At 34.0% G+C, this 24214-nt stretch overlaps 2 protein-coding genes across 2 annotated transcripts; one reads left to right on the top strand and one right to left on the bottom strand.

Annotated features, from left to right (window-relative positions):
* The first annotated feature begins 11604 nt into the window (after positions 1 to 11604).
* Positions 11605 to 14816, top strand: LOC143062266 (uncharacterized). Its single transcript, XM_076234010.1, has 5 exons — positions 11605 to 11764; positions 11958 to 12043; positions 13424 to 13501; positions 14129 to 14143; positions 14515 to 14816. Exons 1-5 carry the CDS (start codon positions 11613 to 11615, stop codon positions 14736 to 14738), a joined length of 555 nt encoding a protein of 184 aa, XP_076090125.1. The 5' UTR covers positions 11605 to 11612; the 3' UTR covers positions 14739 to 14816.
* A 3344-nt stretch (positions 14817 to 18160) lies between these two features.
* On the bottom strand, positions 18161 to 23665 carry LOC143062045 (uncharacterized). Its single transcript, XM_076233894.1, has 2 exons — positions 23641 to 23665; positions 18161 to 19342 (listed from the first exon to the last, which is right to left on the bottom strand). Exons 1-2 carry the CDS (start codon positions 23663 to 23665, stop codon positions 18369 to 18371), a joined length of 999 nt encoding a protein of 332 aa, XP_076090009.1. The 3' UTR covers positions 18161 to 18368.
* Positions 23666 to 24214: the final 549 nt, after the last annotated feature.

Below are 24214 nucleotides of genomic sequence, written 5' to 3'. Positions count from 1 at the left end.
ACACACCTACTCTGATTTTGTGATCCATTGGATAGGTATTTCACTTGACCCCTATATTTCATCTTTTAGTACTGTGATTTTTTTTATGTTATGAAGTCAACCTGTAGCTATATAAAATGATAGAGTCTGAAGCGAGATGATGTATCAAATACTCTTGTTTTGTACATTTTCAAGACAAAATATTCATCTCAAACACACCCTAACATAAAAAAGGTGCACTCGATTTTCTCTTTTCTATACAATTGTTTCCCATTTTTTGGAATATTTTCTTGAGTTGCATAATCGAAGGACAGACAGTGGCGGATCCAGGGGGGGGGGGGGGGGGTTCCGGGGTTGGAACCCCCCTTTTTTTTGGCCGATCAATGCATTTGCATATAGTTGGACCTCCCACTCCTTTACTCTGTGTTGGGATTATTGTATTTTTACAGGTGAGAAAACATGTGAGAATATTTGTCATGTGATGTTTTAAAATTAAGTGTCCTTAACCTCAGACATAACGTCCAATACAATCTAATGATGTATACAAGCTGAAGCCCCGCCTATCTTAATTACCATGCTTGAGCAAACACTGATACAAAGAAAGCAAGCAAGCCAAACAAAGATTTGTCTTGCCAGCATTAATGCCCGCGTCACACTGTCCCGATTTTTACGCCGATGGCAACACGATTATGGAAATTTTCAAAATCGGGACTGATCGTTTCCAGATCGGGCTATTCGTAGTGCCATCTTTAACCATCGTAGAACCATTGGCCACTTTTTCTTGCCTTCGGGGACAATTTCGGGAAGGGTTCTAAATTTTTTAACATGTTAAAAAATCCCCGAAGGTGCATCCGATGTTGAGGGTTCGTATTGAGTTCGTATCACCATCCTCACCATCGTAATGTCACCGGGAATGCATCTTTGAACATCGTATTGCAGTCGTGTTTCCATCGTTTCCATCGGGCAGTTTTGACATTACGATGTCTACACGAATGAATCACGAAGCTACCCGAAGGTCTTACGATGGCAACACGACTTCGTGAAGACCTCGTAATCCCGTCGTGTTGCCATCGAATAAATGTACGAAGGCGACAAGATGGAACTGCGACGGCAATAAATCCAGCTAAATGTAAGTTAATTTTCGCGCTAAAATACATTTAAAGTGCCATGCGCGATATGCACTGGTCAGTCTAATACGACAGTTAAGAAAGACGTTCACAAAACATGGAGCTCATATCATATGATTCTATGAGAACAAGAAAAGCGACAGCGTTGTTTTTATTAATTCAAATGCTTTTACAAGTACAATATTATTTTTTTGTCAATTTTTCATATCAAGTATCATAATAAAAATCATAAACGCGCCTCGTACACCAACACTGCAGGTACACGTATATAGGGACACCAACTTTTTCTTCATTATTCTGATTTTTTATGTATCGTCTGAGTTGTTGTCACACAAATGTTTACTCCATAACCATTTTGTTTTCTATATGTCATATTTTGCCGCATTTGTTGCTTTCCCCACATCCTTCCTTTTGTCTATATTATTATGATATTCTCTTGGAAAGAACTCTTTTTGAATAAAAGGGATCAACGAACCCATTACCTTACCTTTAAGAAAGATCAGTAAACATGGGCATAATTATGGGTGATTATTCAGACTAGTGCACACATTTTTACAGTTCAAACAAGGCAATGCCGAGCGTGGCATCCCCTCGTATGTAACATATTGGGGACAAATATGGACACTATATTTGTATATTACACATGCAGAAAATGGTAAATTGAATATGCATATTTGATACATAAACTATTTTTTTTAGAAATCAACCAAAACATTCAGTAACTGGGAATACCTTTAATATTGTCTTTAGAACCAGCAGGTAAAAAAATGAGCAACCAATGTCCTGTGTATTATGCTATTTCAAGGATTAAAAACAAGTCCATCTGCATGACCTTGACCTTTGGCCTTGAACGTAAAAAATGTCAGATCATTACAAGGAGGAACACTATACCAAATGTGGTTAAAATCTTTTAAAACATATTAGTTTTTTAAATATCGTATGACCATCGCGCCATCATCGTAATCCATCGTGTAGCCTTCGTAATCCATCTTGTAGCCTTCGTGATCCATCGTGTAGGCTTCGGCTGAGATATGAGGCTTAAATACCCGTATTCGGTTATTCTTCGTATGTCCATCTTTTGCTATCGTATATAATTTCGGCACCATCGTATAGACTTCGTTATTCATCGTACTTGCTTCGGTCACTTTTTGGTATTTTAACGAGATCGGGACCAACTTCGTAGGAACTTACAATTTTCGCATTCGGGTGTCCATCGTATATAAAAATCGGGACAGTGTGACGCGGGCATAAAGGGAAAATTCACGATTTTTTACTTATGGTTTAAATATGTTCATTATGACATAATATATATATTCACAAAGTTTTATCGCTATATGTGCAGTAATAAAGGAGAAATTCAATAATTAATGAAAAAATATCAACTACTTCCTGTAGGTCGTGACGTTTTCTCCTGATTTTTGCATGCCGGGATTTAAAATACAATCATTAAAAGTCTTGGTTTTTAATCATATTTTAACGTAATCGTAAGCGCGCCGATGACTTATGCTTTATCTAATAACCATCCGATAATAAGAAGATAAAACGCACAAACGTTCAATTGTACTCATTCGTGAGATAAATTATCTATGTTAAACGTATATATTCGAATTATTTTTGTAGACAACACAAAAAGTTATAAATTTATTTTTAATAAATGCATTTTCGGACTGATAAGGTGAACAAATTAAAGTACAATAATCTGTCAAGACAATATGTTGGTGTACTATTATTGACCTTTTACTATCTCTGCTATGACTAGGTTTATACGATGTGTGTATTCACGGTTCTGTGGCAGTACTCGTAGATGGCTTGTTGAAAGGTAAATTGTTATTTGCACTTCGGTATTTAACCACGCCTCTAGGGCACACCTTGCCAGGTGTGACTGTCTATTCGGATCAGTGGGAGCATTTAATACACACATAAAAAAAACATATTCAAGTTGGTGACAAATAAAAATTGGTCGCCGTGGAATTATTTAATTATATTTGGTGCTATTATTTATTTGAATTCAAATAAGTTAATTTACTAAGAAATACACAATTTTCGGTTAAAGACGGGAAACTCAATTCATATGTCAGAATGAAATGATATACAAGTCTTGTCCTTGATTTATGTCTCATAAAAAAGGGGGACTTAGAAATTAGAAATAGCTTTACTAAATCATTTTTATTTGTCTTTATTAGGCGAAAAAATGTACGAGAACACTTACATTTAGACTTTTGAAAGCCATGTATTAAGTAATATATGAAACTATCTGAAGATAACTCTACCGAAGCGGAATATAATATGTACGAATAAAGAAAAAATACTTTTGTATTGGAATGGAATCGAAAAATTACGAATAGATATTCTTTTCAAGTGTGAAAAACTTCGACCAAATTTATTCATAATCGGGAACGTCCTTATTAAAATCTGAGACTACTATAATAATCGTCGTCTCCCAACGTATATATATACTTAAATAACTATTTGACCAACGATGTTTAAAATTAAAGACAACGAATTTAATGTTATCTTTCCCTATTTTTGAATGTTATTATAAGTCTGTTCAACTTGCAAGAATACCCCTAAAGCGGACAAATATCCGACAAGCAGTTTATTCTTTAAATTGCTGTCATTGAATATCAAGAAAGAAAATAAATCCCGAAATTGATACTCAATAGTTTTCCTAGAAAATATTCACATCCCTTGGGGATTATTAGTGTACGTCCAGTTGCATATATTTTACATGAATGTTGGAACAATTGTGATGATGACGAATTTCGTCCTAAGACCTTTATTCGAGAACAATCTAATTGATATATAAATCTGTGAGTTTACTATGTTCTTAACATTGATGAACCAAAGCAAGTTATAAATTGACCTGTATTTAAATCAAATTGTTTCTTTTTTTTCTTCTTCTTCTTTTGGTATACAATAGTCTATCGAATTCGTTGATTACATACTGTTGACATACGTGGACTAGTCTATTTACAAAACTTTTACCACAATTTACACAAAATGTATGTTTCTTTCTTATGTTCAATGTATACATGTATACATATTTTAAATTGCGCTACTGACTATAGTTCCGTAACTTTCTACCCAGGCGTATGTATACACGAATCGTCGACAAGTGCGCACATTTTTTTTAAATCAATAATTCTGGTATGTTCCAAACTGTCCTAAACTATTGACAACGAGTATATATTACATTTTCCCAAATTAACCCTTGGAAAAATATGTAAATAGATTTGTATTTCTTCAATTTTTTTTTTTGTATTATTTTTTTTTTATAAATAATATTATTTACACCAGAAATGTTATTTATAAACAAGCGTATGAGTTCAGTAATGACTAGTATATTATATCACTTTCGGACACGCAAGACAAAAATGTATATTATACATGCACCTGATAGTTCAAAATGGAAAGTTATAAGTAACGGTCGTGTACACTGATCAATACCTACAGAAGTGAAACGATGCATGAACTTGCAAGCCCGCCGGACAGGAAATCGATTGAATACCTGGACGTGTCACCTTACACCCCTTCCAATACCTTTGGGAGTAATACCTTTAGCCATGCTGATGATCCGATGAGGGAAGATCCGAATTTATTTAAATAAAGTTTATTACTTGAAAGAATTATGAACGAATTAGATTTTCGAAAACAATTTCCACGGAACACTTATTTATGATTTGAACTTTGACTTTTTAACTAATTACAATATACAATATTAACAGTTTAAAAATAACAGACTATATGGTTATTTAAAAATATAAGACCATTTTCCGTATCAAGTTAGTCAGTCAGATAAAACAACCGTACGATTGACAAGATATCGACACGCAATTACGACTACATCGTTTACTGTAGTTTTGTTCCTTTGTGGTTTATAGACATATCGTGATTTTTCATCGGAGAAGGTGACAAGATGGCGGAGAGCAGAGAACTGATACTCAAAATTTAAAATCGATGGTGATCTCTTATTTAGCGGAATAAAACTTTAATATCTATAAATTTGAGCATTTTTATACAGAATGGACATAATATCAATTTTTGATTTTTTTGCGAAGTTTCCCTTTAATGTAAAAGCTGTAACAGTTAATTACACTGACTTTTGATTTATTTGCAAATCTTTATTTGATTGTATCAATTTATGTTACAACAATGCAACTGTTTTCTTTTTGTTCTCCAACTGCAATTGTAATCTGTTTGATTCATGGCAATTCTGACTAGCTTTAAATGTGTAATTGATATCAAATCATTTTTTTTTAATTACTTTTACGATACAACATATGTAGAAATATTTGTCTAGTTTTGACTGATTGTAACAAAACAATTGCTTTCAAAGAATATGTTTTTATTATTTTCACATATGAACAATGTCATTGTTTTCTGCTTGTACTCTAAATTAAAATCTTAAATGATCATTTTCGTTTTTTTCTTGATTATGCAACACTAGTGCGCAGATTAATAACATAGCTGGTACGTATGATTCCCGGACGTCAATTTATTTTCGCAGTTTTATATCATAGCCGGTACCAATTTTATTGAACCAGATGAGAATTTCTAGAAAAGTCATCAAAATTCATAGGTACTTAGAGACAGGAAGATTATTTAAAGCCCTCTCCCTTTTTTCTAAAGTCCTTTATTTTTTTGTTTTTCTGTTAAATTCCATGATTTTTGCGTTTGTTCATAGTATACAGAAACGCGAAAACCATGGAATTTAACAGACGTTTGAAGGAAATAAGATAATTTATAGCTGGGTCCCATCTTGCCATATTTTTCCATCAAGATGAATGTAATAGTCTTGAATCTTAAAAGTCGAACCCTATTATTGTTGTATTCGAACAGGGAAAGTAAATAAAAAAAAAAACTTCGAGGAAAATTAAAAACGGACAGTCCGTATAAATCAAATGGCGAAATCAAATCTCAAACTCATCAAACGAATGGAAAACAACTGTCATATTCCTGACTTAGTACATGCATTTCTTATGTAGAAAATAGTGAACTGAACCCGATATAAAAGCTAGCTAAACCTCTCACTTGTATGACTGTCACATTAAATTCCATTATATTGACAACGATGTGTGAACAAAACAAACCGACACAAAAGGTAAAAAAGGTCACAAATAGGGATACAGCACAGCACAAACCCAACCAAAACTGGGGAGGATTTCAGGTGCTCCGGAAGGGTTACTGGGTAATCAGATCCTTAATATTTAGTTTATTTGAATTTTGAGATGTAAGCACACAGTGAAATGTGGATTAAGGGACAGGACATCATCAATATATCTTAAAGTAAATGTAAACAACTGTGTAACTGAAGATGTTTTTTCCTCTATTGTTTAAGAAGGTTAGGTATAAACTCTGCTTTATATGAGTACACAAGCAATTCGGCCAGTCAGTTGTAGTGCATAATCAGAGATTATTAACCCACCTAACTGAAAATACATGTTGCCGATCAAAAAGTCTAAAAGTATGATGAAGGTTTTGTAATGTTCAAAAAGTAATTATAAATAACTAACGGTGTTAACTTTTAAGAAAGTCCTTGTTGCCAATATAGAGATATTGCATGTCGGCTAAATTACTACGTTACCGGTTGGACACAGGCGCTTGTCGCAGAAAAAAAATAATCCTATATACCTATATATACCTGTTATTTTAAGGTATATAGGAAATATTTTTTCTGAGAGAAGTGCCTGTGGTCTTATTAAGTAAAATATGATACATTTTCTCAATAATAAAGCGCGCAAATAAGCGACATTTTTCAATATACCACTACCCATTATTCTCGTACGTCCATTTATCATATATGCAAAATTCAATTAAATAGCCGGTACCAATTCTATTGCACCAGATGAGCATTTCGACAAATAATGTCTCTTCAGTGATTCACGACATCATAATATTTGAAACTAAAACTCTTATCATATGATATTTGAACATCAAGACGTTGATCAAACAAAAACGACATTACGTATATCCAAATCTGGACAAGGAGCAATAGCTTTCAATAAGTACTTTTGTTAGCCGTCAAGAATGATACCGATCCGGTATAGAGTTATGAAAATATGAGTACGGTAAACATAACGAAACAATAAAGATGAACGTATCCTAAACTTTAATCTTACGGTACATCTGCCATATACAGAATTGATAAGATTTCTGTATTCGAACCTGCATTTTTACAGTACTTGTTTGGGACCGACACATTCTCTTTGTATATGTCTGTCCCAAGTCAATAGCCTGTAATTCAGTAGTTGTCGTTTGTTTATGTGTTACATATTTGTTTTTCGTTCATTTATTGTACATAAATTAGGCCGTTAGTTTTCTCGTTTGAATTGCTTTACATTGTCATTTCGGGGCATTGTATAGCTGACTATACGGTATATATGTTTTAGAATCTTACGAAACGCCCCCACTTCTAAGGCTATGAAGAGAAACACCACACTTTTAAGGCTACGAAGAGACCTATCTATAGATATGTAAGTTTCAGTACCGCCAGTAAAATCTTCTAGCATCTAGTATATATAGGGATAGTAGCACTGTAGTCTCGCCCAAAGTTTTCATAAAGTTTATAGACTAAAAAGTAGTAAAAATCTTCTTACATCTAGTGTTTTCATATAAAAGGTCATGTCTTTCTTTGACTGTTTATGACGTCTTTAAACTAAATCCATTGGATGTTGGATGTGTACGGATCGATAATTTAGTCTTAGATGCATGATTTTTTTTTAATTAGTTGTTATTGGCGTTGAACTAGTTGTAAGTAACTGCGAGTACTCTCAGATATGTACTTAGTGTCTTTTTGTAGTTGGGATGTACAAGTACCCGGCCACGTCCACTTGTATTTGTATTATTTGTATTTTTATACATCTGATGAGTTTAGCCTTTTTCAACTATGAGTGTAGTGTTACAAAGTATTGAACGGAACGGATATGATCTCTGTGTCGGAGATTGTCAATCTCCGGCGCAGAGTTCATATCCGTTCCATACATTCTCCGCAATACTGCACTTAATATGAACGGATATGTGATCTCTGCGCCGGAGATTGGGAGATTGTGTCCTTAAGTTTGTTGGACGTTAGATTTTGATTTATATAAGTGTTTACCCTGAACTTACACATCCTTCCCTTCTTTTTCACATGTGCTGCCATATTTGACCTTATTAGTACGTTATTTTGCATTGTTTCTTTCCCCCATTTGTGCCATCACTGAACGAGACTTGCCACATAATTTGTACGTGAAGAACACGACAAGTTCCGCATGGCCTGCTTATCTTTCAGGAATACTTTACTTTACTCTCGGTTTTTTCTTAGGTTCGTGTTGTTAAATTTTCATTTTTTTTTTTGTGTAGAGTCTTGTTGACTTTTTCGTCTTTTCGTCCTTTTTCTTTCCATGTCATAATCAATTCTTTTCCGACTTGTGACTTGTGAATTTCTGCAGATTGTCCTGCGGCCATACATTTATGAAAGCGCCAGTTTCTGTGTTCGTCTACTCCTTCTGGAAGACAATTTAAAATTGATGATGTGTAGGGTGAGTCTAATTCAGAGAATATTCATCATATCATCACTTTGTCTTCTAAACTCAACTCTTAGCGTCTATTTGATTCCGTTAGATGGTATTCTTCCTACGATTTCAACTCGTGATCAATTTTGACATATCTAAAAAACCTATTGATTTTTTAAATGAAATTAATTTATAATACAACTTTCAAAGAAATAGCTGTGCTTTTGATGCTGGTTGTAACAGGTGCTTGCAAGTATCGTTATTGTTTTCACATAAGCCGCTCTTGATATATATATATATTTATGTATATATTTATGTATACATTTTTTCTAAATTATTTTTGTGCATTCAAAAGAATACAATCATTGATTTTTAAAACTGATTTTTCGAATGAAAGAGATTTTCATCCAATCACAATAAGACACTTGTCAATATATGCAATTTAATTCGTTGCTTTCGATAAAGCACAAAAAGGATAATTGCAAAATATATATTACAACCCTTCAAGAAAGTCGCTACACCAAAAGGTTGTTTTTCGTCAGTGTAGATTTTAGCACTTCCAACTTCAGCATGTTTCTTAGGGCAACGATTGCTTTGGTGTTCGCTGTTCTTTTTTGTTATAAACCAGGTAAATATGTTATCACTTACTTATAAATAGTACTGTGAAATCGTTTTATTCGAAAAGTATCATACTGTTTTCACATTAAGATATTTGTATTCGAAATACTTATTGAGTGTTGAAATACATCTAACATATTTACATATTGCTTTATATTGTAGTCTTGTTGTCTAAAACGTTTTCAAAACGTAATTCGTGATGATTAAAATCAAGTTGGTCAATTATGCTCATTTAATATCTGGTGTAATAAAATTAACGGTACTAATTTTCTTGCACCAGATGCGCATTTCGACAATACATGTCTCTTCAGTGATTCAGTGGCGGATTCAGGGGGGGGCGTAGAGGGCGTACGCCCCCCCTTTGCTCGGACTTTTTTTTTTTTTTTTTTGTAAAATGATTAATCAGACTAGACTTCGTGAACTTTGCCATTTCCCGAGTATTTAATTTATATACGACAATTCTTTACTTATGAAGATATTTTTCGCTGGTATTTACTGACTGTCAAAGTCATGTGCTTTGTTATGGTGGAGTTGACCAGTGCGTTGAAAAAACGTCACTCGGTCATTTTGAAATTCAAATTACAGTAATACACATTGCTTAGGCTGAGGATGACATGACAATCAGGACACCTTCAAAGCGACACAGGATTGAGCAAGAACGTATTGACTTCTGTTTCACTATTCCACCAAAAAGAAAGTAATAGTAAATACTCTATAGACTATTATACTCTCATGAAAAAAAAGTTCCACAATATTATTTACATACGAAAACATGTCTAACCCCAAATGCCCCAGCCTATTTTATATTTTATAAATAAAAAAGTTGAATAAGGATCCCCAGTCAGTATTAGAAAGATTTCAAGTCTCAGGTACGAAGCATTTGATTTGAGGAGGCAGTCTGAGATATTTGAGAGAAAAAAAATGACTGATTCTTGCCTTAAACAAAAATTCTGGCCGTATCTGGATTGAAAAAATAGTCTTCTCCACTTTTTTGCTATTAAAAACGAAAATTTCCAACATAATTATTTAGCATTTAATGAACATGATGAATAAAAACGGGCGTATTTTTTTGTGGCCGGGGTTTGCATGTCTGACCGGAATGTCTGTTTCGCCGGACTTATATATATTGAATACTTTTTTTCAAGACCAGACTGTAACCTGCCTGCTGGATGTGACCTTTATGTCTCCATTTGTCGACCGTCATTCATAACTTTGTTGTCATTTCAGACACTTTCGTAGTCTTTGGTGGATTTGGAACCCCTCACTTCGGTTCCCTTAGTTATGTTGGGTGAAACATAATTAGTCACATATTTTGATAAAAACTGCTTTTTTGTCTTTTTTAACTCGTGTCGGTCGTATTGTAAATTTCAACGAATTTCCATGTCTATTTTTTACTGACAAGTTCTACATCAAATATATCAGTACATAGCTTTAGATCAATACTATCATTTTATGATAGACAATTTTAAAATAGGGAGAAAACAGCATGAAAAATGTCCAACCCTTACACTTTACAGCGACTATGAAATATACATGCCCCACGCCAGGAACCGTTTAAATAGTGCATATTACACTTATTTTTATGTTTTTTAGCTCAAAAAAGGTCTCAAAAAATTTTCGCCTCGCTCCGCTCGGCGAAATTTATAACCTTCGCCCCCCCCTTTCCAAAATCCTGGATCCGCCCCTGGTGATGCTCGTGGCCAAAATATTTGAAATCCAAAGCTTATATAAAAGATGAAGAGTCGTGTAAGAGTCGTCTCTTTCAAAATCGTTCTGTTTACAAAACTTTTGAATTTTTGAAATACTAAGGCTTTTCTACCTCATGATTAGATTACCTTAGCGGTATTAGGCAAAACTTCAAGGAATTTTGGTCCTCAATACTCTTCAACTTCGTACTTTATTTGGCCTTATTTTGGATTTGAGCGTCACGTATGAGTCGTTTGTAGACAAAACGCGCGTCTGGCGTAAATACAAAATTTAATCCTGGCATCTTTGATGAGTTTAATTACTTTTGAAATACATACATCTATACTTTGTTGCTTATCTTTTCCAATAAAAAGCAATTAATTCCTTTAACTATACTCAGTTTGTTTTTGTGTATTTTCTGAAATAAGTTGGTGTAAATATATATTAATATTGGCAAATATTCTTTTTCTCATATGGTATTGTTTTAGTTTTTTCTGATACTTTTTTTAATAAGCAATCTCTATTAGTTTTTAGCGATAAACTGCGATATAATATTGTAAGAATGCGCGGAATTAAACAACAATTGGATTTTCGTGTAGATGTTATAAAATATAATGACGTAAACTGACAATTTTACAATTGGTAGTGATAGAAATCAATACCAAGACAATGTTTTACACATATGTACATTCTGTTTTAAGTGAACTGTATGTGTTCATGGCCATGTAATTGGCAAGAGCGAACATTCTACAATGACGCAGCCGAAGTTGATCTTCTTGTTCCAAATGCATACCAATTAAAGATTGCACCTGACACTGTTATAGAGTGTTTGATTAGAGAAGGACCGTTCATTGTGAGCAGGTGAGTAAAATGCCGTTTCAGTCGTATTCTTTTTTGTAAAAATCTTATTTTTGTGTTGTCGAAATGAAAATTGTCTGGTATGATGCTATTCAATCTGAAATAAATAACAAAACAATCAATTTGGGAAAAAATTGGCCTCAACAAATACATAGTTATTTTTTCAATGATACATTGTGATTTTTTTTTTCTTCAGACGAGGTGCCAATAAAGACGTTTACAGATGTATAAAGGTTAACGACGTGTGTGATGATAGCTTTGTTGTGATAGAGACGAATCTATGTAAGTTCAATTATCTCAAAAGTAGAAAAGGAAAGAGAAATGCTGAAAATAGGATATACACTGGAAAATGTAACCATGGTAGCAAGGGAAATGCAATTGGTATCAACTTTGTACTTGTTTGGCTTTATAACTATTTTGATCTGAGCGTCACTGATAAGTCTTATGTAGACGAAACGCGCATCTGGCGTATTTAATCATTATCCTAGTATCTTTGATAACTATTGCATATTGTTTTCTTAATAGATTAACTGTTTGATGATCAATAAGTGTACTAAGCCATGAATATATCAGTTTTTTTCTATTCGTTTTATATGTGTTTGAGCTTTTGAATTTTCATTGGAGTTCGGTATTTTGATAGTTTACCTTTTGTAGGTATCTCTTTATGCAAAGCCATGCAGTCTACGTTGTCCACTTTAGGCTTTACATTACAATTTTTTTTACAACGCAGTTTCTTTGGTAACACAAACCTACCAAAAACTGGAGGTTATCTCAGGTGCTCTGGCAGAATAAGCAAATCCTTTTCCACATAATGTCGGATTTCTTGATCGACAGCATATTTGTCGAATTTGCTGGATTGATATTTCAACAGACAGTCTTTGAAAAAAGAATATATACGAAACCTTCTCAACGACAAATAAAATGTGACCTACCGTATTAGACTAATTACCGGATTTGTTATACCATGAGAAACACAACGGGTGCCAACTGTGGAGCAGGATCTGCCTACCCTTTCGGAGCATCTGAGATCACCCATAGTTTTTTTGGGGGTAAGTGTTGCTTATTCTTTAGTTTTCTATGTTGTGTCATGTGTACTATTGTTTGTCTGTTTGTCTTTTTTTCATTTTTAGCCATGGCGTTGTCAGTTTATTTTCGATTTATGAGTCTGTTTGTCCCTCTGGTATCTTTCGTCCCTCTTTCAAAGTTCTTGGATTCCCTTTCAGACAAATTGATGACATTCCATCTACATTTCAGTGGGTTCTTGCATCTCAACATATCCCAGTTATATCTCGTGTGTATATTACGCTCGTGCATGTTGACACTGAACGAACTTCATTTACAAGGGTGTGATCCTTACCCAAAAACTGCACCAAATAGTGTTACCGTATAAGGTAAATAGACGAAAATCGTTACTACACAAGTTTTACTATCACTCTCATGAATTTTGAACATCGTTTTTAATTACCATTGCCTTATCTAATCAATTAGGGCTATATATTCCAAATGTGTACGGATGTAATGTTTTGTATTTTAAGACCACACTAGCAAGTCTGGTAAACCTTTAAGCTTTTGCAATTATTACATACTACTTTGTTATATCAACCTTTCCATATTCCTAATAGTTCACTAATCCAGTTTTATAATGATTTATTTGTAACACAGACCAACTGGACTCTCCCCCGAATTTGTGTGACATCTGCTCTCCTGCGAAACTAACCAGCAAACCACAAGTATGGGTCGGTAAGTACGAATAAAATGTACATGTTGCAATAACAAAGAAACTGTTGGATCTTAATTATGGAAAGGCACGCTCTTGTCTGGAATCGGAAAACATTTCACACTAAGATTGCAGCTCTTTCACGTGAATAGTTGTGTCCATAATCTTAAGGTTTACTATCAATGAAGTAAATTAGTCTTGTAGGATTGTAAGTGTGTTTAACCTTATCACCACTCTATTTGATGATTTGACTGAGGTATTCTGCAGCAGTTGATTAATATTTGTGACCAGCTAGTTTTTTTTAAATAGAAATAGCAATTTAAAGAAAACTTTGAATAAACTGCAATCTGTTTAGAGCAGCACAGTCAAAGTGAGAAATATTTCATTTGACATTTGCAAACATGTGGTGACCTAGCTGAAATCAAAGTCTGACTTCAGTCGAACGTTGTCTCGTCAACAATTATATAACATGTGATTTTTGTAGATAGCTAACTAAATATCTTTAAGCACATATACAGCAATATGATGTGTAATACATTGTTTAAGTTGAAGACCGATAACTAATTTAACATGCAAAATGACCACTGTGGTTCCTTCCCCCCGTTATCAATCACATATTTCAATACACCTATCTTTTTTTTTTGTTTCAGCAAAAGAGAAAACTCGTGAGTATGGCTCAGTAAACTTAAATTTGTTTTAATAATATTTTAATTAACTAGTTGGCAAATAGTTTGTGGCTTTTATTATCAGTAGCGTTAACCATTTGACATTTAATCATCTAAAATAAAACTGCACTTAAATTTCTCCGTTGAAAGAATTGCAAATCGCAAATCCCGGCCGTTTTTAAACCACTTTTCTATGTTCCAATTTTCCTCATTTTTTATTAGAAAATTTAATTAGCACACACATAAAACTTTTCAACAGGTAAATCTCTCTCAAAGGTTATGGGTTTTGTCGCGCAAACTATATAACTCACCAATTTAAAACATTCTTAACAAAATGTTGTACATTTTCATCTTTTTTTTTTTTTTTTTAGTTTTAGAATGTAATGTACCAAAGAACTGTCCTCTGGGAGAAGGAGACAGTACAGCAAAGAAATGCAATGGATGTGAAAAGAACCAACCAAATAATGACATATGCTGTAGCTCGTGTGAAGAGTCAAATTACGGAGATGAGGACAAATCAACCTATGGTTCATATCCCGTAGAGGAGGACAAATCAACCTATGATTTATTTACTAGAAGTTACTACAAACGCTAAACATTCAAGGAAAAAGTATGCTGAACCACTGTAATTTTTAAATATAGAAAGCAAATAAATGAAATAAAATATCAGCATTCTAGTATCATCTTAGTTATCCTTTTCATATATGAACTCTATATCGACTAGTCCCTTGAAACCATTACAACTTTTCTGTGTGGCGTAATTCCCTTCTCCTAATACACGTGTTAATCTTACATGTAATTTGATTTTTAAAGGTTCTTAAGCTTTGAATTAGAAATTTAACTCCTTAATACAAAACAAAAACATAAATTAGTATATTTTTACTATTTGCATAGTTGTATTGTTTACCTTCCATTTGACAGTAAAATAAAAAATAGTGCTTAAATATACGGAATATATGCTCTCTTTTTGTTGTTAATTTTTGTCGTGTTTTTTGTCTTATTTGCGTCTCGATTTGACTATGAAATAATGTATAAAGACAGCAAAAGTGGTATTTGAAAATCAAATGTTTGCTTAATTTGCTTTATACAATACATACAAAATTTTAATCCTAGTATCTATGATGTGTGTATTTACAACCACTGGGTCGATGCCACTGCTGGTTTAGATTTTCTTCCAAAAGATATCACCAGCCCATTAGTGAGAACTTTTGTGTTGACATGAATAATTCATAACTATAAATTAACTGTTTAGAAAACTTTGAATTCTTCGTTATACTACGATTGCTTCCACCAGGAATAGACTACTTTAGCTGTATTTGGTAAAGCCTCTTGAAGTTTTGTGTTTTCAATACTCTTGAAGCCTTTATAACTTTTTTATTCAAACGTCACTGATTTGTCTTTTGTAGACAAAAAGCGTGTCTGGTGTACACATTTTTAATACTGGTATCTCTGATGAGTAGTTTATCAGCAGATAGAAGTGCATCCGTTTGAATTTTCTGGTATATTGTATCATTCCATTTCTCATTTTCTTCGACAGATGTTTGACATAGTTCTTTGAACATATTTATGTCGATTGACCGATAGTTCTCAAAGACACCAATAAATGGATAAACCAAATGGTGATAAAATAGATAAAACAATCTAATATCACAAGTAAATCTGGAAAGGAAAAGTTATGTTTTTTCCTTCAAAATTAAGGGTTAAGTGTAAAAAAATACAGTGAGGGTCCTTAGATCATACATCCTTCAGTTAACATAATTATTTACCTACATAAGTAAAGACTACAAAGGAACGTTATACCGTTTTGTAGTCATAAAACTGTGCATGGTTCAGTTCAGGAAAATGAAATATTCCGTAAGTTGTGTGCATGAATAACATGAATAACGACTTATTATATAAGTGAATGGTCTAAGACAGTAACATAACTATTTTTCAATTTGCATATAAAATAAAACGGATGATATTGTCTTCTTGTGTTTGTTGCAAAAATGAATACTTACAAAACAAAAAGTTATTGGTCCGTTAGACATTCTTTGTCGATAGACAATGTTGTCAAACACTGCATGTGTCAAAATCAAAGTGACATTTCTGTTTCTTTTTCTGTCGGGTTATATCCTCCTTCAATAAATTGAAGATTCTGATATATAAGATTTGTTTTATCTGACAAGTTTCGTTTGATTGAGAAAACCGCATGTAAGGAACTTCTGTGCTGGGGTTCAATGGTAATCAATATATACAAGTGAAATTAAACTTTTAAAAATGGCCTGAAACGGTGGGAGCATCTATGGTTCCAGTGGTTTCTTTGATTGTTGGATATCAAGTAGAAATATTTATACATGAAAACATGAGTGTTTTACTAGGTATGCCATTTAATGAATATTTATACCTTGATGCACTGGTGGTGTGAGTCCTACTTCTTAAGAAATAGCTACCATATTATTCTTATTTCATAAAACGTAACTAGTCTGGTTTTCCTTTCTGTGAGCTTGTGGAGATTTCCATTTGTACGTGGTCTATCATTTCTTTGATACGTATCGATTTCTACCAGCACCTTTTGAATAGCGTTTCAATGGACGTTTTTGTGGCTTGGTCCCAAACACTGCGATCTGACTAGTCCAATGTAAGCTTGGCTCTTTCCTTTTGTCGATGAAATTCTGATGTTTCGTCGCAAAAATCCAAGTGTTATTTGAATTGTCCGTTACCTGCTGTGTGTATTGATCTCCATTTCAGGTTGTTTGAAATGGTGATATCTAAGTATTTGGATGACTGTACTACTTCTCAACTGTGGTCATGACATGAAATGATGCTTTAACTGGTGTTTCCTTTTTAGCTCACCTGGGCCTAAGTGCCAAGTGAGCTTTTCTCATCACTTTGAGTCCGGCGTCCGGCATCGTCCGTCGTCGTTAACTTTTACAAAAATCTTCTCCTCTGAAACTACTATGCCAAATTAAACTTAACTTGGCCACAATCATCATTGGGGTATCTAGTTTAAAAATGTGTCCGGTGATCCAGCCAACCAACCAAGGTGACCGCCATGTCTAAAAAAAAAAGAGCATAGGGGTAAAATGTAGATTTTGGCTTATATCTCTGAAACAAAAGCATTAAGAGCAAATCTGACAGGAATAAAATTGTTTATTAGGTCAAGATCTATCTGCTCTGAAATTTTCAGATGAATCGGAGAACCCGTTGTTGGGTTGCTGACCCTAAATTGGTAATTTTAAGGAAATTTTGCCATATTTGGTTATTATCTTGAATATTATTATAGATAGAAGTAAACTGTGAACAGCCAGAATGTTCAGTAAAGTAAGATCTACAAATAAGTCAACATAATCAAAATGGTCAATTGACCCCTTAAGGAGTTGCTTCCCTTTAAAGTCAATTTTCATCAAATTTTCGTAATTTTTTGTAATCTTTTACAAAAATCTTCTCCTCTGAAACTACTAAGTCAAATTTAACCAAACTTGTCCACAATCATCATTAGGGTATGTAGTTGAAAAATGTGTCCGCTGACCCGGTCAGCCAACTAAGATGGCCGCCCTAGAACATAGGGGTAAAATATAGATTTTGGCTTATAACTCTGAAACCAAAGCATTTAGAGCAAATCTGACATGGGATAAAATTGTTTAACAAGTCAAAATTTATATGCCCTGAAATTTTCAGATGAATTGGACAACCGATTGTTGGATTGCTGCCCCCTCCCCCAAATGGTATTTTTTAAAGAAATTTTGCTGTTTTTGTTTATTATCTTGAATACTATTATAGATAGATTTAACCTGTAAACAGCAATAATGTTCAGCAAAGTAAGATCAACAAATAAGTCAACATGACCAAAATGGTCAGTTGCCCCCTTAAGGAGTTATTGTCAATTTTTAACAATTTTCATTATAGTTTGGTAATTTTTTGTAAATTTTTACAAAATATTTTTCTCTGTAACTAAAGGGCCAAGTTTATTATAGATAGAGAAAATTGTAAGTAGCAAGAATGTTCAGTAAAGTAAGATCTACAAACACATCACCATCATCAAAATTTAATTTTGTCATGAATCCATCTGTGTCCTTTGTTTAATACATGTATGCACAAAGACCAAGGTGAGCGACACAGGCTCTTAAGAGCCTCTAGTTTTTACCCTCAAGATGTTGCATTTACCAGGATGAAATTGCATGTACCATAATTTTCCCATCTTACTGGTTAATTCATAGCATCTTGAAATATTTTTCCTTATTTTTTATGTTATTGTCAGGTAGGCGATGGTTTTATCAAAACGAGTGGCAACGACTTTCTCATTTATCTTGGATATGAATGGTAAATTTGAGACCGGCCGATAGTTTTTTAACACTTCTTTGTCTAAACTCGGTTTTTTCAATAGTGGTCTCACTAACGCTTGTTTAAAAGGCGTTGGAACACACATTTCCGATATCGATCTGTTGACTATATTTGTAATAGCTGGTAACAAGTAGTCCAAGCATTGTTTTAGAAGTTGGGTTGGTAATGGATCGAGTTCACATGACTTTTTTGGAGACGCTAGAATTATTTTCCGTATTTCTTCATTGGATGCTGATGACAGTGATGTTAGTTGATTACCTTCAAATTTAATGTCAGCTCTCATAGGATTACTGTCACTTGAGGAGGTGTTTGTTGTTGACAGGCTGTCACGAATTATACTAATCTTCCCAACAAAGAATTCACAAAACTTGTCGGCAAGTAACTTGTCATCCTCATGCTCGGGTAGAAATATTTCTCTTTTATTTCCCATCAAATCATTAGTCAAGCGATGCAGTTGTTTTTGATCGTGTCCAATTTCGGAAACTTTACTGGAGAAATAGTCTTTCTTGCATTTTATAAGAAGTTGGTTTGTTGTAATGCAAGACTCTCGGAACATTTGACGATGAATAGTCAGTTTCGTTTTCCGCATACGTCGTTCTGCTTTGCGGCGGTTTCTTTTAGCGACACGGAGGTCGTCTGTATACCACTCGTTATTAGGTCGTAGTATTAAGTTTTTAGATATTAATGGTGCATGTTTATCAAGTATGGAACTAAGCTCAGTAGAATATAAGTTCACCAAGTCTTCGAGAGGTCTTTCTTGATTCTGAAAAATTTCCGAATTGACCAAATCGTGAATTATATCATCTGTACTGATATTACGCAGTTTTCGATAAGTCACTTCTTTGCGTTCTCTTGGAGGTTTCGATATTTCCAACGCTGAAAACAATGCTAAGTGATCACCAGATGGATTTCCTTTCCGATCTCACAAGGAAGGATCTTGGACAGATGGTACTGTCTTAAGTATTAAACTGTTTTCCCTTGTAATTACCACGTCAAGTGTATGACCATGGTTATGTGTTGGGCCTCGTACATGTTGTACAAGACCATGGTCTCTAAGTGTCTCTTGGAATTTTCGGGTATCACAATTGTTTTTATTATCGAGATGAAAATTAAGATCTCCTGTGATAACCAACTCTTCCGGTGTGACTACTAGACGGTCGAGGAACTCACTCCACTCCTCAAAGAACGTAGAGTTTTTGAGTTTATTTGTTCTAAATGATCAGGGATAAATAAATAAAGGTAACAGTAGCATACTGCTGTTCGAAAGTCACAAATCGAATGAGAGAAAACAAATCCGGGTTACAAACTAAAACCAAGGGAAACACATCAACTATAAAAGGAAAACAACGAAACAGCATAAACACTGAAGTGCAACAAAAAAATCAAAAGACAATGCAACACACTAAGATAAGAACTATAAGATAACAACTTCGATTTTCATGACTTAAAACAGAACATTTTAAGAAAAATAGTGGGTTAATCTTGCAAGGTTTTGTGGCGAGCAAAACCTCGCGCTTTTATGGCAATGTTAAATATAACACTAAAATGACAAGATAATATGAACACCGATGAAACAGCAACCAAACGAAAACATTAACAAAAACACAATAAGATGATTAATATACAGCTACAATAATAAGCTCTAAAGTAGCCGTCTCGAGTTTTTTTAGGGGCACCATCGCTACTTAGAGTCCTTGAAAAATATCCCCACTGCCAAATCGCCATACTTTTCTACCTCTACCCACTTAAGGAAAAGGGTAATAGATCGTTGGATTCACTCATGCCAACTCGCCCAACTTTTGATAAAAGAATTTTATCTTACAGCATTAAGGAATACACACTCGAACCACTTATGAAATGAGTTAAATCACAATGAATAAACGTCTGCCGCCAACTCGTCCCACTAAATGAAAGAAATGATTACCCAGTACTGAATTATAGCCTACCACAATATTTTCATGTGTCCAAGCATTGCCTGCAATGATAGATAATGTAAGTGATAAAAGAGGGACGAAAGATTCCAAAGGGACAGTCAAACTCATAAATCTAAAACAAACTGACAACGCCATGGCTAAAAATGAAAAAGACAAACAAAAAACAGCACACACGACACAACATAGAAAACTAAAGAATAAACAACACGAACCCCACCAAAAAACTAGGGGTGATCTCAGGTGCTCCGGAAGGGTAAGCAGATCCTGCTCCACATGCGGCATCCGTCGTGTTGCTTATGTGATAACAAATCCGGTAAATAGTCTAATTCGGTAGGTCACATTCATGAAAGGTAAGGGGATTGTAGTTACGACGTAAGGAACATATCTGATATCATTTGTGAAACAGTTATTCCATAACGGTCAACCAACTCGTGATGGAGTCCGTAAAATTTACGATGGGATGATTTCAACTTCACCATTTGGAACTCTTGGTTTGATAGCTTCCTTGTGAGCAGCAACCCTCTATCAAGAAAATCATGATAGGAAATGCAAGCACGGGAATATCGTATCAATTGGGAGATATATACTCCGTATGCAGGTGCTGCTGGAATGTTGCTACTTAGAAATGGAAAGTTCACAATTGGAAAGCTGAAATCATCTCTTTTGTCGTAAAGTTTTGTTTTCAACCGACCCTCATTGTCAATTTCTAGATCTAAGTCAAGATATGAGGCCGACTTAACTGTATCTGTAGTATCCTTTATCTCTAGCTCGATTGGATAGATGCGTTCCACATAGTCACCAAATTTTGAATTATTTAGTGAAAGAACATCATCTATATAGCGAAAAGTAGAGTTAAATTATATTGCTAACTTCTTATCTTTCTTCCTAAGAAGTTCCTGCATGAAGTCAGCCTCATAATAATAAAGAGATAAATGTGACCTGGTAAAATATGTGTGGGCGGACAAATTTTACTAGTATTAAAAGTCCATGGTTACAGAATTATTAGTATATTAAGTCCGATTTTAGTAATCTAACTTTCTGTTCTTAAAATCAGCCAATGACATTTTAGCTAGCCTTCAAATTTTTGAAGCGTTATGTATCAATCAGACAAAACCTATAAATTCTTTAAAACAGAAAGTAAAAAAAGAGCGTTTTCAGATCCTTGTACAAGCAAAGCTTGGGCATATGATATGTATTTCAGTCAGATTGGGCCTACCAACTAGTCCCACTTATGAATTAAATGAATACTTAGAAAATGCATCTTGTATTTTTTTTTACTTCGTTAGTTGAATAAAGCGGAAAGAGTATTAGTATTTCTGTCATGAACGATGTAATTGATCATTGTAACGGTTTATAGATGGTGTTTGTTTTCTGGTAAATACACTACATTTTTTTTATTATTATTTCTTAATATAATTTATAAACTTTAAATACAGTGATTCAAGTTAAATTATATACAGTTTGTGCAATATCAAACTCCCATAGGATGAATCTCTGAATAAAATTAGATATATTATAAATATATATATTTATTTTTTTTTCATTTGTTTAGCCAAAATACAAATGGAAGAACAATGGTTACCTAACAAATTTACCTGACCATATCGGGAAATAGGTATTTAGTCGGATCTTAACACGGAAGTGTGATTTGTTTAAATCCGGTTTTAATAAAAAATAAACGAATGTCGAAATGTTTAGGACTTAATTAAATCCGTATTTCGGTAAGATGGTGCAAGTATACGATTTTTATTGCGTCTTACACTTTGAGAAGCGAATAATCTTTAATTACTTTATTCAAATATTGTGTAAAAATGTTAATTATGAGCTATGAAAGTCAAGTGGCTCGAACATTTTTCTGAGGAAGTTTTAAAAAATTGCAAAGAAATATTTTTACAGTAGGTTAGCTTTCATTAGTCTTCACTATCTGTAGATTAACAACTTTTGGTTATATTTATAATTAAGAATCATCATTGAAGGTGGAGCACGATTGCACAGTTAATTAATTATATTGATGTGCCATTTGTATGCAAGAGTGACATTCCGTTGTATTATGTACCAATTCGAAAAAGTTATGCGAGTATTGTCTCCCTTTAACAGGTTCATTATTTTATAATTAAGTTTAGGTTTCTGATATAATTTTGAATAATTGTACAAATGTATCAATTCAATATATTTCAGTGTTTGTTATTGGTGTATCAAAAACATTGATGTACGAATATAATTTCATAAATTTGAAACGTTTAAAATGATTACATCCCAATATAAAGAACCGTTCATCATTTTTGAAAAAGACTATGAATGACAATCGAATTATTTCATCATTACCAGTCACGTCTCAGTCATTACAGCTGAACGGACGTGCTGGGCCAGCTCTCCTTTACCCGCTATCTTCGATGAGGGTTTACAGTTAGATATCAACGACTTACTACTTAAGATGACAGAAACCGATCCATGCCGTACAGATAGACGTAGCGGTTGGCGCACCCGCGTTAACATGCACTCCAAAACCATTGTATTATGGGGAGTGTTATGCCGATTAACGTCCGAGGGCTGTATCCTAGGCTGTTGGGTGATACGACCTTCATTTCACTGCCTCACGGCTTTGGTCCTGATAATGCTTCCTGTCATCTTTCGAACTACATCCGAGATCATCTACCAGTACTCCATCATCGAGGCTAGCGGGCTGCCAAGCTGTCCAAACTGGCCCTGAAAGCAGCCGTTAGTGAAGAATAAACAACAAAATAGTCAAAAACCAAAAACAACTCACCAAAACCAAGATGGCGGCCTCCATATTGCGACCTCCACTACTTGTTCCTGACCCATGGCTCCAGAATATTTAAAGCTCACCAAACGCCTTCGGGCACGAGCCGACCGTGCGAGGGCTGAAAGGCCAGTCAAGGTCGTTAAACACCACCACATATATCGAATTATTTACCTTCCCTTGATAATAGATTGATTGGGAAATGTACCAGAGTTATCGAATGGTAATCACAGAGAGGGACCAGGCGCGTAGCTACGTTTACGTCAAAACGCCCGGGCGTACACTTGAATTTTGATAAAAAAAAATTAGCTCCATTAAAAAGATCTGGTTTAAAGCACATCAGTGTTGTAGATCAATCTTTAATAGCTTGTAATTGCTTATAAAAGTGACGAAATCTACTTCCGATCAAATAGTACCGAATTATATATTTGTTTATTTTCTTTCGGTCAAAGTCTGAATCTCCTGGTAATTCTTCTTACTTTTCATTTGTTCAAAGAAATTCATGATCAGCTGAGATTCGATATGTGCTTTGAATTTTAGCCCAGCCTGCAACATTTATGACGCGAAAAAAAGAAATAGCGAACCTAGATTTCTTCAGTGGCGTCAACATTTAGGTTCAATATGTGGTTATTTTAATATCAATAATTTTGTCAAACCTTCATGAAGTTTTACGAAAGTTGGACAGAAGCTTTTTATTCCTAATAGAGTATCCAAAGCATAATGATGAATTTATATTTTTATTTTTACCGTATTTTACTGCTAAAGGGATTTTTTTTTGCAGTTAAAGAGTAGATACAGTCCGTGGTTAAAGTGTGTTACACTTCAATTACTTTGTTAAACCTTCATCGAATTTTATGAAACTGTGACAGAAGCTTTTTTTTTTGTGATTAACATGATTAATGTCTTAAGCAACTTTTAGCAATGAACAGACGGTCTGTGGTTAATATTGTTTTTTACTAGACAATTTTGAAAACCTACAGATATTGTATTGAAGCTTTGGCAGAAGTTAATATTCCAGATCAAGAAAAAAAAATATCTTAAGAAACTTAATGT

This window comes from Mytilus galloprovincialis, chromosome 2, assembly GCF_965363235.1.
Source record: "Mytilus galloprovincialis chromosome 2, xbMytGall1.hap1.1, whole genome shotgun sequence".
Taxonomy (NCBI): Eukaryota; Metazoa; Mollusca; class Bivalvia; order Mytilida; family Mytilidae; genus Mytilus; species Mytilus galloprovincialis.
This window is presented reverse-complemented; position numbering and strand designations above follow the sequence as displayed.

What these genes read in the sequence shown, in the direction of transcription:
- LOC143062266 (XM_076234010.1), top strand. Translation starts at nt 11,613, where the DNA reads ATGTGTTCATGGCCATGTAATTGGCAAGAGCGAACATTCTACAATGAC. An exon ending in GGACCGTTCATTGTGAGCAG is followed by an intron (nt 11,765 to 11,957) that starts GTGAGTAAAATG and finishes TTTTTTCTTCAG; the next exon opens with ACGAGGTGCCAATAAAGACG. An exon ending in TGTGATAGAGACGAATCTAT is followed by an intron (nt 12,044 to 13,423) that starts GTAAGTTCAATT and finishes TTTGTAACACAG; the next exon opens with ACCAACTGGACTCTCCCCCG.
- LOC143062045 (XM_076233894.1), bottom strand. Translation starts at nt 23,665, where the DNA reads ATGAATTTCTTTGAACAAATGAAAA. An exon ending in TTTCTTTGAACAAATGAAAA is followed by an intron (nt 19,343 to 23,640) that starts GTAAGAAGAATT and finishes CATTGTTTTCAG; the next exon opens with CGTTGGAAATATCGAAACCT.